Below are 17,486 nucleotides of genomic sequence, written 5' to 3' on the forward strand. Positions count from 1 at the left end.
TCATTCGTCATGTGTAGCTTGGCCCTCTGACTTTAAAGCTTATACCACCAACTCTAGAAACCAAAGGAGATTGATTTTGAGGTCTAAATGAAAAGATCCAAGTTATTTTCCTTCTAGGGTTGCAAGGTCCCCTTACTGTCCCAGCAAGAGGCTCGGGACCTGGCGCTCCCCTTGTTCAGGGCCACAGCATGCTTCACTTGCGTGCGCTCCCGCACAATGATGTCACTTCCGGGTGATGTCATCGCGCGGGTGCAGGAGCATGCGCACACTTCGCAACAGGCTGATTTGGGCCTCAAATGGGCCAAACTCGGACAGTTCGGGCCCCAAATTCCCCTGCTGCAAAGCGTGCGTCATGCTCTTGGGGCAGTGCAATGACGCCTCTTCTAGGAGTGGCGTCGTCACACTGCCTCCGAGACTGTGCCCAAGAGGCCCATTCTGGTGCCCTCTCCCCCACCGGCCAGGTGAGTGGTGGGGGGGTGGAGGGTGAAAGTGGGGGATCTCCCACCCCCACCAGGGAAATGGGATCCCTATTTCCATCCCTTGGAACTGTAGTATAGTTGGATGTTTGGCATCTCCAGCACCAAACGCCTACATTCACCACTCAAAGCCTCCACATTCTCTGGATCAACCTGCCCAGAAAGCAGATGCAGCCCTAAACATTTTGTCTATTCCTTCCCCCTTGCATGTAAACTGCTGTCAGGCCCCATTAGGCACAATGTGCTCCAGACAGACTCAAGATTAAGCCTTTTTTGTGTGAAATCCAATTGAGGCCTCTTCTTACCTTGAGGGGGCAACTGATATTACATTAGCCAGACTGGCAATGCTTTCCCAACCGGCAGCTCAGCAGCTACAGCAAAGAGAGGCGCCCGGATCCAGTTCTCTTGGATACAAAAATGGGAGGTGATCAGGTGGGAGGAGAGGCATTCCTAGATGCCCCTCAAGCCCACCTAACCCCTTTCCCAAGTCTCCGTCGGAGGGGAGGAAAGGGTCTCCCCTTGCTTGCTGCTCCGGGCTGCACCTAGTTTCTCCACCAAGAAGAAGAGAGTCGAACGCTCCGGGGCACAACATCTGTGAGGTTTTTATTAATACAGTAATTCAATCACGTGGAGAGAAGGGAGACGGGGGTTTAAAACTGCTCTCCGGTGCCTTGCCTGCAGCTTCTCTTCTTGTCCCAAAGGAGAGAAGGTCCAAGTGAGAAAGCGGAGAGACGGAAAGGCTCCGAGTCCCCCCTTCTGCATTTGCCCCACCCATAAACATCTGGGTGATGGGACATCTATCTTGTTTTGGTGACTTCTTCTGCTGAGAGGGGTTTACCTGTCTGCTGGTGAGTTTTCTTTAGGGTTCTAGGAATGGAGTGTTATATGTGGGACATTATAGCTACTGGAACCAACTACGTCAGGTCAAGAGGAAGGTACGCAGATGTGCTTTCCAGACTCTACACAGTAGTTGTAAGGCTGCACATCTACCTGCCACAGTGTGCAAGATGTGGTGCATGTGTGTGTATGATATGGGAAAATATCTGAAACACTAGCAGTGAGTCTGGCAAGATTTTATTGTCCGGACTTTGGGGGGAAACTATATAATGCAGCACCGAGCTGCTGGTCAGTACTGCTTTTTCTTGTCTATGGCTGATTCCCCACACATTGGATAATGCACTTTCAATGCACTTTATCAATCGTTTGAGGTGGATTTTTTGTTCCGCACACAAAAATTCCGTTCCAAACGATCTATAAAGAGGATTGGAAGTGCATTATCCAACGTGTGCGGAATACAGCTCTGTCTGTGCATGCTGAAATAAACTGAAGTCTCGGGGCACTTTAAAGACTAACACATTTTTATTCTAGCATAAGTGTTTTTTTTGCATACAGCCCATTTGGTCAGGTATATGTACTGGGACTTCACTAGGCAGACATCTATATAAAATATGATGCAGAAATAAAGGGTCAAAGAAAGCAGGAAGCAGAAGGCGGGACATCATTATAGAAACTGAAAGTAATCTCTCTTTTTTTGGTATATAGCCTCTTTCTGTCTCTGCCTCTCATATATGAATGTTGTATGTCTGCTTAGTTAGGATCCACCATATGCATCTGACAAAGTGAGCTCTCGTCTGTAGAAACTTAGTGTTGAATAATAATTTGTTATCCTTTATGAAGCCACAAGACTCCGGATTTATTTATTTATGCTGCAAGAAACTAACACGGTTATTACTCCCCCGGAACTGTGCATGCTAAGAAGCCTATTTTAACTTTGATTCTTACCGCACAATAACTACATATAGGTAAACTAAGGCCTGGGAAGGGTGTGAGTGTGTTATCCTGGCTACAGCACTGACCTTCAACTGGTGGTTTGTGACTGAATCCAAGGTATCTCATACCAGCCAGAACTGCAGTCATTTATCTGAAGACAAAAAGACAGGATGGGATCATGTTCCGAAATCTGAAAGAGATCTTTTTTTTGCAGATTTTCATATTATCTCAGAAAAGAACTCAGCAAAACTTGGTGGGTCAGCAGTGGGACAAAAGAAAGAAGGAAAATGGAACTCCCCCTGCACAACATTCCACTTTCCTAAAGACTATTGTCTTCCTCTAGCTAGAGAGAGAGAATGACAGAAGGAAGGGAAAAGGGGGAGAGGGAAAAGTAGAGTAAGCTAGAGAAGATAAAATAAAAGAAAGGTTTAAAACATTTTAAAGTGTTGCAATTTGGGATGATGAGCCCAAAATCTAGAAAAAGTGGCCACAATTAAATATACCCCCTTCTCCCCCTCTCTTTTTATGAAAAAAAAGCGTGCTTCTCTGCACACGGAGTGTATTTTCACTCCAGAAGAATTCCAGCAGACGTCTTTAATGTGCTTTTTCTTGGTGCAATTTAAAGAACACGATGACAGGTTCCATAAGGCTCCACTGTTCATTTTGGTTCGGCCTTCTCCTTCTCTATAGACTGAGAAATTTAAGGTCCCTCTTTGAGATTGTGCAAGGTAAAGGCAGTTTTTTTAAAACACAACAACAACAACAACTGGACAATTCCTGCGTAGTTTAGAAAGTGCTAAAGTTGTGGTCAGAATGAAGGTTTCTTTTCCCAAGCAGGTTTTGACCTTTCTAAATTGGAAGGCACCAGCTGGGGCCAGGAAACAGGACAGGATGCGACCAGCGTTTGGCACAGGATGCGACCAGCGTTTGGCACTTCTAAAATTCATTGGCGGATGGGAACATGCGCTTAACTCTCTTGATGGGGAGGAGAGGGACAAGATTTAAACTTCACTTAACTTTGGTGAGACACTTCTAGTTGCAGGACAAACATATTTGTGGATTTGGCTTGCACTTTTAAAACTTTCGCTCTTCCCATTCCCTTAATAGAGTATAGATGAGCCAACTGCTGTCTTTTTTAAAAAAGTGCCTCTCTGACATCACATGACTGCTTGCTTGCCCAAAATTCACAGCTGTATCTGGCTTATTTTTTGGCCTCCATCCTGTGCTAACCCCCTCCCCTTCACTGTAAAGACTGTAAAAGTGAACTAGCATTTCAGACCTCCTGTTTCAACTCCTCCCTTTCTATTAATTGGCTAACTCTGCCCTCTTTCCCAGTGTTTGTGTGCCTGCAACAGAAGACAGTGGGCAAAGGGAGGGCTGGGCTAGTTGAGTTTATTGGGACCAGGAGAGAAATGTGGCACTGGAGCCAGCATAGAATCATTATTTCATAATCAAATTAATCCAGAATGAAAGAATGTGACTGTGCATACGTACTCCAAGAACGGCGACATTACGTTGCATTGCATGGTTTTCGCTTGCAGCTTCGGAGAAAGCAAAAGCTGGTCCAAGCTCAAAGCAGCTATTCTGAATTAGTCAACTCAGAATTCATGATTCAGTCCCAAGATCAGGCAGTAATAAATCTGGTAACCAACTTGTTCTTGCGCTCTAGGCTGTAGGAAGAGGGGGTGGGGGGGAGAGAGGAGGTAAAGACGACAAAATTTCAGGGATGCTCCCGTCACTGATGGAAATCTGGAGATCTGTCATCTTGAGATGGTGTGAGATGTGAGTGGTGTAAGGGTGGGGGCCCAAAGGGAATCTTTTTGTGTCTGGCTACGGGGAGTGCGCCTGAGTGTTGTCAATGGGCAGCAGGAAAGAGCAAGTCTAGTCGCAGCAGTCAGTTTGAATTAGTTGGGTGTTATAGAACTCCGGCTGCTAAACTGTGCCCATATGGTATCTCTTCGAGGGGGCATTTGCTATGAGTGTGTGCATGCACATTAGGTGAAAGGGCATCAATGATCCTTGGGCCGAAAAGGACCCACCAGGTTGGAGTACTTACTCTGAATTAGTTTCATGTAGGGTAGCTGTGTTGGTCTGAGTAGAACAGCAGGATTTGAGTCCAGTGGCACCTTAGAAACCAACAAGATTTTTTTAGAGTATGTGCTTTGGAGAATCAAAGTTCCTTTCTTCAAATACCTTCAGAAGAAGAGCAAAGTCCAGATCCAAAAGCACCTCAAAGACCAACTCGATTTCCACCTTTCGAGAGTCAGCGCTCCCTTCTTCAGATACCAGACCTCATACCCTGGAAATCTAGTTGGTCTTTAAGGTGCTGCTGGACCTGAATCTTACTCTTCTACTACACCCACCTCAAACTATTTTCAGAAGAAAGGAGCTGTGACTTTCAAAAGCATCTTGCCGGTCTTTAAGGTGCCACTGGACTCAAACCCTACTGTTTTACTCTGAATCAGTTCCTTCTCCAGAATCCAGACACTTTAGGCCGCACACGTGTATCCAAAGTAAGCTGAAGATGGGTAACCGTGTTAGTCTGTATGTAGCAGGAGAAAAAAGGTAGAAAAGAGCAAGAGTCCAGTAGCACCTACAAGACTGAATCTGAAGAAGTGAGCGGTGACTCATGAAAGGTCATACCCTACCACAAATTTTGTTAGTCTTATAGGTGCTACTGGACTCTCGCTATCTGAAGAAGTGAGCTGTGGCTCACAAAAGCTCATACCCTACCATGAATTTTGTTAGTCTTATAGGTGCTACTGGACTCTTGCTATCTGAAGAAGTGAGCTTTGGCTCATGAAAGCTCATACCCTACCACGAATTTTGTTAGTCTTATAGATGCTACTGGACTCTTGCTCTTTTCTACCAAGTAAGCTGGTGCATCCGGCTGGCAGGCGATTCCTGTGCAAAGGGGTGCGGAATGGATGGGGCTGCTCCTGAGCAGGACAGGGGTGGGAATGATGGGGAGGGAAAGGGCTTGCTGCCGTGCCCGGGAAAGGAGCTGCTGGGGAGGGAAAGGGCTCGCTGCTGTGCCCGGGAAAGGAGCTGCTGGGGAGGGAAAGGGCTCGCTGCCGTGCCCGGGAAAGGAGCTGATGGGGAGGGAAAGGGCTCGCTGCTGTGCCCGGGAAAGGAGCTGATGGGGAGGGAAAGGGCTCGCTGCTGTGCCCGGGAAAGGAGCTGCTGGGGAGGGAAAGGGCTCGCTGCTGTGCTCGGGAAAGGAGCTGCTGGGGAGGGAAAGGGCTCGCTGCTGTGCCCGGGAAAGGAGCTGATGGGGAGGGAAAGGGCTCGCTGCTGTGCCCGGGAAAGGAGCTGATGGGGAGGGAAAGGGCTCGCTGCTGTGCCCGGGAAAGGAGCTGATGGGGAGGGAAAGGGCTCGCTGCTGTGCCCGGGAAAGGAGCTGATGGGGAGGGAAAGGGCTCGCTGCTGTGCCCGGGAAAGGAGCTGATGGGGAGGGAAAGGGCTCGCTGCTGTGCCCGGGAAAGGAGCTGATGGGGAGGGAAAGGGCTCGCTGCTGTGCCCGGGAAAGGAGCTGATGGGGAGGGAAAGGGCTCGCTGCTGTGCCCGGGAAAGGAGCTGATGGGGAGGGAAAGGGCTCGCTGCTGTGCCGGGGAAAGGAGCTGATGGGGAGGGAAAGGGCTCATTGCTGTGCCCGGGAAAGGAGCTGATGGGGAGGGAAAGGGCTAGCTGCTGTGCCGGGGAAAGGAGCTGGTGGGGAGGGAAAGGGCTCGCTGCTGTGCCGGGGAAAGGAGCCGGGTCTTCGGGGTGCGGCGCTTGGCGCCTCCAAGGCGCAGCCTCCTGCGCTCCGCGCGCCCCTCTCCACCCTGGGCCGTGCGCCTTTGCGCTGCGCTCTCGGGCAGCCTGCTCGGGGCGCGGCGGGCGGCTTCCCCGCGGGCTGCTGCGCGCTGCCGGGCAGACGGCGGGGGGCGCTGCCGCCCGCTCGGCGTTCTCCCCCGCCCGCCCGCCCGCCTCGCCTCCCACTCGCGCCTGGCCTCGCCGCGCTCCCACGCTGAGCTGCTCTCGCTTCCCTCTCGCCTCTTCCCAAGGTGAGGATGAGCCAGCCCGAGCGGAGGAGCTCCTCGACGGCAGCGCCGGCCCGGGACGCCTCCGAGCGGCAGCCGCCCAAGAAGGACGTGGAGCTCGTCCTGGTGAAGGAGCAGAACGGCGTCCAGTACACCAGCAGCCACCTCTTGGAGCCCCGCAGCCCCCGCTACAGCCCCGGCGCGGCGGAGTCCCAGCGGGAGACGTGGGGCAAGAAGATCGACTTCCTCCTCTCGGTCATCGGCTTCTCCGTCGACCTTGCCAACGTCTGGAGGTTCCCTTACCTCTGCTACAAGAACGGGGGAGGTAAGAGGCGCCTGGGTCAGAGAGGGAAGGCGGTGGTGGGGCGTGTGTGTGTGTGTGTGTTCACGTGTAGCATCTGCTTTGGGTTTAACCAACTTTATTGTAGCATAACCTTCTGGGAACCACAGCGCTCTTCGTCATGCATCTGACGAAGAGAGCTGAGGTTCTCGAAAGCTTATGCTGCAAGAAAGTTGGTTAGTCTTAAAGGTGCTACTGGACTCTTTACTGTTTTGCAACTTCCGACTAATACAGCTAACTCCTCTGGATCTATGCTTTTGGTTTGGACTCTTATGTCGTGAGTACGTATTTATCCGTCCTTTCTACTGAGGAGCTCGGGTGGGCAGAAAGAGAAAGAGAGAAGCTCGGTTCACAAGTTACAACGAATGTATGTACAATCCGGGCACAAGGTGCGCTTACAATGTGCACTTGATTTTTCTCCATGCCTGCTCCTGTTACATTCAATAGCTGAACTTGTGTGATTGAAACCACACCTTTATCCAAGGGCAGGCCCCGGTTTCATCTGTAAAGTGAACAGGCGTTGGATCTTTCTTACATATGTACAGTACACATGGAAACAGCAGGATTGGAGTCCAGTGGCACCTCAGAGACCAACAAGATTTTCCGAGGGCAAGCTTTTCACAATCCGAGCTCCCTAAGGAACCCAAATCCTGACTCTCAAAAGCTCACAACCTGAAAATCGCGTTGGTTTATGAGGTGCCACTGAACTCAAACCCCTGCTGTTCTACTGCAGATCAACCCACCTAAACTAGTACACACAGGATATATGTGCATTCTCTGTAACGTCTGAACAGGGCTGCTTGCGCAGGGGTACTCGGTGTGCTTTGTGGCGAAATGGGGATTTGAAGAGCCCAGAACTCAGAGTAGATCCTAATCTGTTGATGTGCACCGCACTAGCTCTCTGTTGGGGAGACCTGAGTTCCAATCCTACCGTATCTGTTTGGAAAGATTTTGACAGGGGGATCCTTCCTCCTATGTTTTCATTAGTTAAATGCAAAATGTGGTGACCTACATCCTAGGGCTGTTGTGCAGCTAAGTGCAATAAGAAATGTGGATAGCATTCTGACCCCGAACATTCTTACTCAGTAGTAAGACTGAGGGCCAAGCTACAAGTGACGAATGACACTTGAACGGCAAGTGGATTGTGTGGAGGGCAAGTGAACAGGGAGAAATACACTTGCCGTTCAAGTGTCATACGTCACTTGTAGCTTGGCCCTGAGTCTGACACTTTTAACACCATATTGTCCCTTCAACTAGCGACTTATGCGTTATTTACATCAAATTTTGACAGCTCGTGCTGCATGTTTACTTCAGAGCTAGTCCCATTGAGTTCAATGGCTCTTATTCCCAAAGAAAGTGGGGGGGGGGGAGGGTTGGAGCAGCATCAAACATTTTGCCGATGAAAAGTATTCTCTGGATGTGCTCAAAGAGCAAGATCTGATTAAAAGGCAGGGGGAATCTTCAAACACTTTTCTGGTTTGTCTCACATACGAAGTTGGAGAGAGTTTGGTTATTAATCCAGAGGAGTTAGCCGTGTTAGTCTGTAGTTGCAAAATAGTAAAGAGTCCAGTAGCACCGTTTAGGCTAACCCACGTTATTGTAGCATAAGCTTTCGAGAGCCACAGCTCTCTTCATCAGATGCATCTCTGTGGCTCTCAAAAGCTTATGCTACAATAAAGTGGGTTCGTCTTAAAGGTGCTACTGGACTCTTTACTGTTTTGGTTATTAAGCCAGCTATGATTAACTCTTCCCTAGGAATTCAGGAATTTAACACTTCTCAGCATCTTTAGGCTGATTCAACCTGCATCGCCCAATTTCTTCCCACTCAGTGGATGACCATAGAATTAAAAAGTCGCATGTGTTTTAGAGAGAAGAGAATGTGTGCAAGTCATTCCTGGATATCGCATTCATCTTAGAGATGAACGTTCTTGTGCTAGATGTACCCAAAGAACAGTCCAGAGGGGTTGATCTCTGGAACATTTTTTTCTTATTTCTATGTACTGGCCATAAATTCACCCACAAGAATGAAATGTGTGTAATACCTTTGGTTACGACTAACTCCGCTGAAACAAAACATCGTGCAAGCTTTTGAGCATAAATCCACACACATTCCCTGTGTGCCCTCACTTACTTTCTCTGAATGATAGATTTAGGTGGGCAGTTGTCTGTAGTAAATTAGCAAGGTTTGTGTCCGATAACAACTTATAGACCAACATCTGTTGGTCTCTAAGGTGCTACCAGCCTCAAATCTTGTTATTCTGACTATCCCTTCATATCCATTCCGAGCAGAAACCTGACCGAAAGCCCAGATGTTGCAATGCTCTTCGGACTGAGGGGGGCAGAAGTGCAAATCAGGGTTGGGAATGAAGTAGGCAGGCAGAGGTCCATCAGGTAGAGCACAGTTCTTGATTGTTATTTGGAAACCCCCTTTTTGAGGTGGCGATGGGCTGTTGTAGCGGTTATAGAAGGATGGAGCAAGTCTTGGATGACTGACCTTCACATCCTTACTCTACCATGTAACTCACTCCATGGTCCAAGCAGGGACGGGCCGAGACTCAGTGGGACAGAAGGACAATCACCGGCACCTCCAATTAAAAAAAGATGGAGTTGTCGGTGACGTGAAAGACTTCTGCCTAAGTCCCTGGAGAGCAGGTGCATGTCTGAGTAGACTTACCTTGATGGATCCGAGAGTCTGGTTCAGTAGGAGGCAGCCGTTCTTCTTTTTTCCTAACCTACCTTAGAGATTTGTTGTGTGGATAAACTGGAGGAGGGAAGACTCTTGCATGCTGCCCCGAGTAGACTGAGACCCGCATACTTCCAAGGCTGTCTCTGCCCGTATGTACCAAGGAGCCCCTTTGTTCAGGTTCTTCGGGTTGTCCCCTCCCTTTGGGTGGTCCGATCTTCTTCTGCCAGGTTTTGGTGGTGGCTACCCCCATTACGGTGGAACGGTTTGGGTTTGTCAGGTTATGTTGGAGACCCTTCAAACCCGGCTTTTAGAAAACTTTGCCAAGCAGAACTTTGAACGAGAGCTTCCGGAAGCACTTGAGGATAAACACTCATCAACTCATTTTTAGCTGGCTTCTTGATTAGATGATTGAGAGCTGTTGTGTGTGTGTGATTTGTTTATAGGCCGTTCATGCTGTTCTGTATACTTTGTTGTGGAAAAAAAGACAGGATAAAAGGTTTCTTTTTTTAAAAAAAACCCTTTTAATGAAGGTGGGACTTTAAAGTGATAGCGGAACAGCTAAGAGCTACCTAGTATAATTCTACCTAGCATAGCTCTGACTGAAAAGGAGCTAAATAGGAAAAAGTCCAGTAGCACCTTTAAGACTAACCACCTTTATTGAAGCATAAGCTTTTGAGAACCACAGCTCTCTTTGTCAACTGCATCTGACGACGAGAGTCATGGTTCTCAAAAGCTTATGCTGCAATAAAGTTGGTTAGTCTTAAAGGTGCTACTGGACTTTTTACTGTTTTGCAACTACAGACTAACATGGCTAACTTCTCTGGATCTATGGCCATGGAAACTTGGAGCTGGGAGTGGTGGTGATGGAAAGTGCTGTCAAGTCATAGCTGACTTAGGGTGACTCCTGGTGGAGTTTTCATGGAAAGAGATAACAGTAACAATAACATTTGATTTATATACCACCCTTTGGGACAACTTAATGCCCACTCAGAGCGGTTTACAAAATGTGTTATTATTAACAGAGGTGGTTTGCCATTGCTTGCCTCTGCAACCCTGATTTTCGTTGGAGGTCTCCCATCCAATTTCTCTCTGAGGCTGATCCTACTTAGTTTCTGAGATGTGACAAGGTCAGCTTTGGCTGGGGGAACAGTGGGTGATCCAGGATCAGTCATTCCTTCTCAGCCTCACCTACCCCACAGGGTTGTTCTGAGGATACTCCACCGTTTTTGTAAGAAGGCTGGGCTGAAAATGCAATAGGTAGAAGCTGAGCAGAATCCTGAATAGTCTTGCTTAGCCCAATCTCATCAGATCATGGAACCAAGACAGGGTCAGCCATGGTTAGTACTTGAATGGGAGGCCACTAGAGGTGGGCACGAACCAAAATGTGAACCAAAGTTCATCATGAACTGGGCCTTTTTTTGGTTTGCGAACCGGCAGTTCATTGGAAGTCGTTTCTGACAAACCGCGACAATTTTTAGGCCAGTTCGTTTTTCGGTTCGTCACTGCAGACAGCCTAGCGGCGATCAATCAGTTTCCTAGGCAACAGAGCAGGGGGCTGGGCTTTCTGCAGACCTTCTGCTGCCCTGGAATTGATGTTTTCATGAACCAAATGAACCAGTTCGCGAACCAGGCAATTTCATGCCAGTTCTTGGTTTGTGAAATGCAACGAACCACGAACTGCAACGAACCGCCGTTTTCCTGGTTCACGCCCATCTCTAGAGGCCACCAAGGAAAACTGGGGTTGCTCTGTGGAGGAAGGCAATGGCAGACCACCTCTGCTCATCTCTTCCCTTGAAAACCCCTTAGGGTTGCCATGAGCTGGTTGAGACTTGACTGCACACAATTGTCACTACTGTTATTATCTGAAATTAAGCAGGTCTAGAGCTGTTTAGTGGTGGATAGCTGATATGTATGCTACTTTGAGCTTCAGGAGGAAGAGAGGTGGGATGTTGAGAGAATTTAAGGTATATTGTCAATGATTACTGTATTGCTGAAGAGTGACAATTGCTGGTAACAGCTTTATGGGGGGAAATGTCGATCAATTATCTCTGACTTCACTTGGAAAGAAATCTTTGCTAATGAGCCAATATCTTCACCAGTTGTCAGTTTCCAGGCAAATGTTTAGCAACGATTATACTGATATTTCACCTCCTTCTGTATTAGCAAATAGCTTGGTCGCAGACTGGCTGTCAGTATGCTGTATGAATATTTCACTGGTAAACGTTGTAACATGAGACCAGTTTACATTTGCAGGTGCATGCTTTGAAATGTAACGTGAAGTGGCCCTGACCAAACAATGTGCGCATAGGAGGTGGGTGGGAGGTCAATATTCCTCCCCAAGCCTCTGCCGAGACTCTTCTACCCTGTCTTGTTTAAAAGTGAACAAGAATCTCTCTTTGGGATTTCTGAGTTTCTTTTGTTCTCTAACTGGATCCAAAGGACATACGTGCACTCAATATCTTGGGGTTTTATCTATCCTGACAACTCCTGTCTGAAAAGTATTTTTGGCATTGCTTCTTTTTAACTAAAGAGAAGTGCTCACATAGCCATCTCAATCTGTTCCTGAAGCTCATATATTCAGGGAGCCACTGTGGTGCAGTGATCAGAGTCCTGGAAAAGATCTGAGTTCAAATCCTACCTTGCCGTGCCATTCTGGATGACCTCGGTCCTATTTCTATCTCTCATCTTACCTGACCAAACAGGGTTTCAATGAGGATAAAATGTGGGAAGAGAGAATTGTGTGCATGTTGTGTGCAAAAGAAGAGTGACCGCTTTGCAGTCAGATGGTCACAAGTTCAATCCTCGGCATTTCCAGTTAAAAGGACCGGCGGGCAATAGGTTATATAAAAGATGTGAAGAGCTGCTGCCAGCCGGAGTAGACAATACTGACCTTGCTGGACCGATGGACTGATTCAGTATATAAGGCAGCTTCGTTTGAGCAATGCCAGGATAAAAATTAGGAGAGGTAGCCAAATGGCCAGATCCTGTTGTGTGTAGCAGTGGATATTGCTATGGATTTTTAAAAAGGATTTCATGCGCCCTTGATACTAACTCTGTTTCTTGTGAATGAGGTCAAAGAATCCAGCCTCAGTTCCCAAGCTGCAGGAAAGAGGCGCTCTTGCAAACAGAGAAGGGGCCCTGGCTCCATGGTAGACTTATTTCCTTTGCATGCAGAATGCCCCAGATTCGAGCCTCACTGTCATCAGTTGCAACAGCTCAATAGGTGATGTGAAAAATCTACACTTGTGACCTTAGAGAACTGCTGCCAAGGCAGTATAGAAAATACTGACCTGGAAAGACCAAAGTTAGCCCCGTGTAGACAACTTGTTGTCTTCTTGTTGACTTACTATGCAGAAAGAGAGAATGAACGTGAGTGTGTTGGCCTCTGCTTCCATGGGATCACCGAGTTTTGTGCGCAGTGCAAATGCACGGAAGAAGGGCCCGCTCACATGCCCTCTCGTTGTGGTCAGCAACATACAGAAAGTAGTGTTGCTGATCATGGGGAGGAGGCAGATGTGTGTGCACTTCCTTTGTATGTTTGCACCATGCAGAAGACAAGCACACTGCCAAAGACAGTGTGCTTGCACCATCCCCCACCCCCAAACAGCGAGTCAATGCATGGACAGGTCAACTGAACAGGGCTAGCATAAGCTTCATGTGTTTGAGCCTGGCCTTTGTAATCTCTGTGGAGTTTGCCTGGCTGTTGACAACACAATATCCTGTGCTTGCTTGCTAGAGGAAAAACCATCTGCGAGCCTCTTTGGGCCCCTTGCCAAGCCAATTTTGGTGGCGCAGAGCATGGTAGACAGATGGAGAACTCTTGGCATGAGTACGGAAGGACAGAGGAAGAAGGATGGCTAGGAAAGAATTAGGCAGCGTAAGATGGGCTTGAGTGCCATACTCAGTTGCCTGGCGATGAGGGTAATTGAGACGATTTGACATGGAAATTTTCAAATGATTTGAATTTGCTGTTTGGGATTGCTGTTGTGTTCCACAGATTTTTGCAAGATTTGTGGGATTTTTTTGTATATGTAAGAACATGGATGTCTGAAAACCAAGTTCAGTTTGGGAACCTAGGAAAACAAGATAGATTTTGTCGAATTCTGAAGTGGTTCAATTTCTGGCAGCTCTGCCCCTGTTTAGATCTGTTCGTGCCTGTTACATCATATGATGACTGCACTAGGTAAAACAAGGTAATGTGAATGTTCTGTGGTGCTGTATCTGTGATGGCTCATTCACAAATGAAGCTGCTAATTGTGACTTCAGTCAACAGTGATGGGCATGCATGTGTGCAGGGCTGGCACTTCCATGGAGGCGGTGCTGGCAGCTGCCTCGAGTACTGACCGGGGGCAGGGGTGTGCCCTGCAGAGCTGGCAGCGTGGGCGGCTTAGTGGGAGGGCTGAGAACCTGCCTGCGTGCCGCCCTGGCCGCCTGCCGCACCTGGCCTGCAGCTGAGCTGCTGCAGCCTCCCAGCCCTCCCACTCAGCTGCCCCGTGCTGCCGCTGCTGCCAGCACGCATTCCCAGCTGGGTGCAGCAGCTGTGGGCCAGGCGGCTGGGGTGGCCCACGGAGCAACTGAGTGGGAGGGCTGGGAGGACGCATGTGCGCCACCCCAGCCACCTGTCATGCCTGGCCCACAGCTGCTGTGGCCGGCCAGGAGCGCGTGCTGGTGGCAGCAGTGTAGGGCAACTGAGTGGGCAGCCTTCTAGCCCTCCTGCTCAGTTGCCCCGTGCTGCTGCCACCACCACCATCACACAACTGTGGGCCAGCCAGGTATGGCAGGCAGCTGGGGCAGTGTGGAGCAACTGAGCGGGAGGGCTGGGAGGGCTGGGAGGTCACTCGCACACATTCCCAGCTGCCTGCCACACCAATGGGGTGTCCGGCTCGCAGCAGCATGCCCTGCATGATGATGTCACGCGTAGTGACATCATCACGTGTGCGCACGTGGGGGCAGGTATCTGGCCTCAGGCGCCAGAAACCCTGGCACCAGCCCTGCATATGTGAACAAGCCATCTTGAGCATTACATGATAGAATGAGAGACTGGGGCGGACTAATTGAAGTAGTTTAGTTAGGCCATCACAGGGCATTTGGTGGTAGAACAAGGGGCAGAAATGACATCACACTACTTGTTAATGTCACTTTCACATGAAAACATGGGTGTTACCTCAGCATGTCTGGAGATGCTCTGGAATTCCTCCAAAACTCTGCAGTACCATCAAGTTTTTCAAGAATTCTAGAGCATCACCTGACATGATGATGTCACATCTGTGTATTTTCCTGGAAGTGTCTTCAATGTATAGCATTTCTACATCTGGCATGGACACAAGGATGGGTGGGAAGGACCTAAGTTGAAGTAAGTTTAAATTAAGGTAAGACTCGTAGCTTAGTAGGAGAGTACCTATTTTCCTTGTACAAAGTTCCAAGTTCAGTCCTTGGTAACTTCACCTAAACTAGGGCTGCCAGTTTTGGGTTGGGAAATTCCTGGAGATTTTGGGGCAGAGCCTGGGGAGAGCAGCATTTGTGAAGGGACTGGACCTCTGCAGGGTATGCCGTAGACAGCACCATCTAAAGTAGCCATTTTCTCCAAAGGAAATGATCTCTGTAGTTGGGAGATTAGTTGCAATTACTAGAGACCTCCCGGCTCCACCTGGAAGTCGGCACTCTTAACCTAAACTGATCTTGAGAAGCAAGACAGACCATGGCCCTGCAGTCCAACAAAGACACCCCATGCATGAAGCTTACACCCAGTTTCAATTCCTGCCGTCTCTAATTAAAGGAGAAGGAGATGCAGGGAAAAGCCCTTCTCTGCCCGAGTCCCTGGTGAGCCACTGCCAATCAGCACAGACAACAGCATGCTAGGTACACCGGTGACCAGATTCAAGCAGCTTTGTATAACCCAAGTTTGTGTTCATGTGCATGATAGGAGCGGCCATAGCTCAAGGCGAAGCTACAAGTGACGAATGCCACTTGAACGGCAAGTGTATTTCTCCCTGTTCACTTGCCCTCCGCTCAATCCACTTGCTGTTCAAGTGTCATTCATCACTTGTAGCTTGGCTCTCAGTGGTCTAGCCACTGCTGGGCATGCAGGAGGCCCCAGGTTCAATCCAGTAAGCATCAGGTAGCAGGAGATGTGCAAGACCTCTGCTAGAGACCCTGGAGAACAGCTGCTGGTGTGAATAGTCAGTGGTCTGATTCAATATATTGCAGCTTCGTGACACAGCCAGCTTTGAGCATGTTGGAAATTGCAATGTCTGGTGTACTGCAGCAGCCAGAAGGGAAGAAGAGCCTTCTATGCAGGGGGCAGCAAGGATCGCTTAGTTAGGACAGTGAGAGCAGCATCTCTTTTCTTTCCTGGGGGTCATTTCCTTGTCTTGTCTCCTATTGGGCTAAACAGGGCAATATCCTGCTTCTTCTCTCTCCTGCTTCACTTCACTCTCTCTCCAAGATGTAGTCAGATAGCAAGGAATCTATCCCTCTCTCTCCTTCTTCACTCTCAAGTATGTATTTCTTAAATAAACTTTTAGCCTCTTTAATCAGCACACCTTAACTTCTGCTCTGTTTACGCTCAGCTAACAGAACATTCGACTGATCACTGTATCTTCTGAATATCAGTGTTCCCCCCAAGTGTTCAGACACTTTAAAAAGCCTGACCCCAAAGTTATGGCCAAGTTATGTTTTTAAACCTCAGGTAGAAGACTGCAGAACTCTTTGCCCAAATCTAAGAGTTTGGGCCTTTCTTCTTCTTCTTTTGCATGCATTCCAGATGCTTTAACTTCAATTATCTTCAGGTTTTGAAAGATTTGGCGTTATTCCTCAAGTCGTAAGGATTGTTCACAGAAGAAACCCCAGTGTTCCGAGCTTTGTTCTCCGCTCATTTATTTATTTATTGTTTGCACGGCAAAGGCCATAGAGGAGAGAACAGCTTGTCCTTTGTGAGAACTTTCTCTCTATAGATTTTGGCAATATTTCCCCAAAAGCAAGATTGAAAGCAAAATTGAAAATACAAATCCCCCTCCCCTTTAAAAAAAGAACTAAAACATGGATGAACCAGGCTGCCTAGTGTGTTAAGGTAAAAAGGTAAAGGTGCAAGCACCGAGTCATTACAGACCCACGGGGGGATGTTGCATCACGATGTTTTCTTGGCAGACTTTTTGTTATGGAGTAGTTTGCCATTGCCTTCCCCAGTCATCTATATTTTACCCCCAGGAAACTGAGTAGTCATTTTCCCGACCTCGGAAGGATGGTAGGCTGAGGGCCAAGCTACAAGTGACAACTGACACTTGAACAGCAAGTGGATTGAGTGGAGGGCAAGTGAACAGGGAGAAATACACTTGCCGTTCAAGTGTCATTCGTCACTTGTAGCTTGGCCCTGAGTCAACCTTGAGCTGGCTACCAGAACCTGGCTTCTGCTGGGATCGAACTCAGGTCATTGTGAGCAGAGCTTGGGCTGCAGTACAGCAGCTTACCACTCTGGGCCACGGGGCTGTTAAAATAATATTTAAAATGTGTTAAAATGGTTCTTAATTACAACATTGGACTAGATGATGTTCAGATTCCTTGATCAGCACTTGAGTCTCTCCCATTCCCTGATGTGCATGTGATTTTTAAAGTCACACACTGGGGATATAAATGCATGAAGCTGCCTTAGGCTGAGTTAGAACCTTGGTCTATCACAGTTGGGCTTGTCTTCTGGGACTGGCTTTCTAGAGTCTCAGGGCCAAGCTACACGTGACGAATGACACTTGAACGGCAAGTGTATTTCTCCCTGTTCACTTGCCCTCCACTCAATCCACTTGCCGTTCAAGTGTCATTCGTCATGTGTAGCTTGGCCCTCAGTCTGAGGTCTTTCACAGCACTTACTACCTGGTTTATTTTATTTTATTCATTTATTTATGTCATTTATAGTCTGCCTTTGTCACTGAGACTCAGGGAGGATTACATAGTGTGACATTAGAGCAATCAATATCAAGGGCATTTCCATACAGTGTCAAGAACATTTCCATAAATAATGTCATAGGATTTTACAAAAACATAGCATTAGCAAGGATCCAATACAAAGTTGAAGAATTGCTGAAACAGAACATAATCAGTTCTAGGACTGACATGAGATAACATAAAGCACAGGTAGTATATAGAAGTACATATTCAAAGCAACAAATAATATGCAAGGCAACATAGTGGTGAAGTGTATG

At 48.1% G+C, this 17,486-nt stretch overlaps 1 protein-coding gene across 1 annotated transcript in view; it reads left to right on the plus strand.

The window, feature by feature from the left end:
* The first annotated feature begins 371 nt into the window (after positions 1 to 371).
* The window catches only part of SLC6A2 (solute carrier family 6 member 2), a 76,219-nt gene continuing 59,104 nt past the window's right edge, over positions 372 to 17,486 (plus strand). Inside the window, exons 1-2 of the mRNA XM_055000270.1 lie at positions 372 to 461; positions 6,293 to 6,593. Of these exons, the coding sequence (XP_054856245.1) occupies positions 372 to 461; positions 6,293 to 6,593 (391 nt within the window). The remainder of the gene's footprint in view (positions 462 to 6,292; positions 6,594 to 17,486) is intronic.

The sequence above is a fragment of the Eublepharis macularius genome, chromosome 16 (assembly GCF_028583425.1).
Source record: "Eublepharis macularius isolate TG4126 chromosome 16, MPM_Emac_v1.0, whole genome shotgun sequence".
Taxonomy (NCBI): domain Eukaryota; kingdom Metazoa; phylum Chordata; class Lepidosauria; order Squamata; family Eublepharidae; genus Eublepharis; species Eublepharis macularius.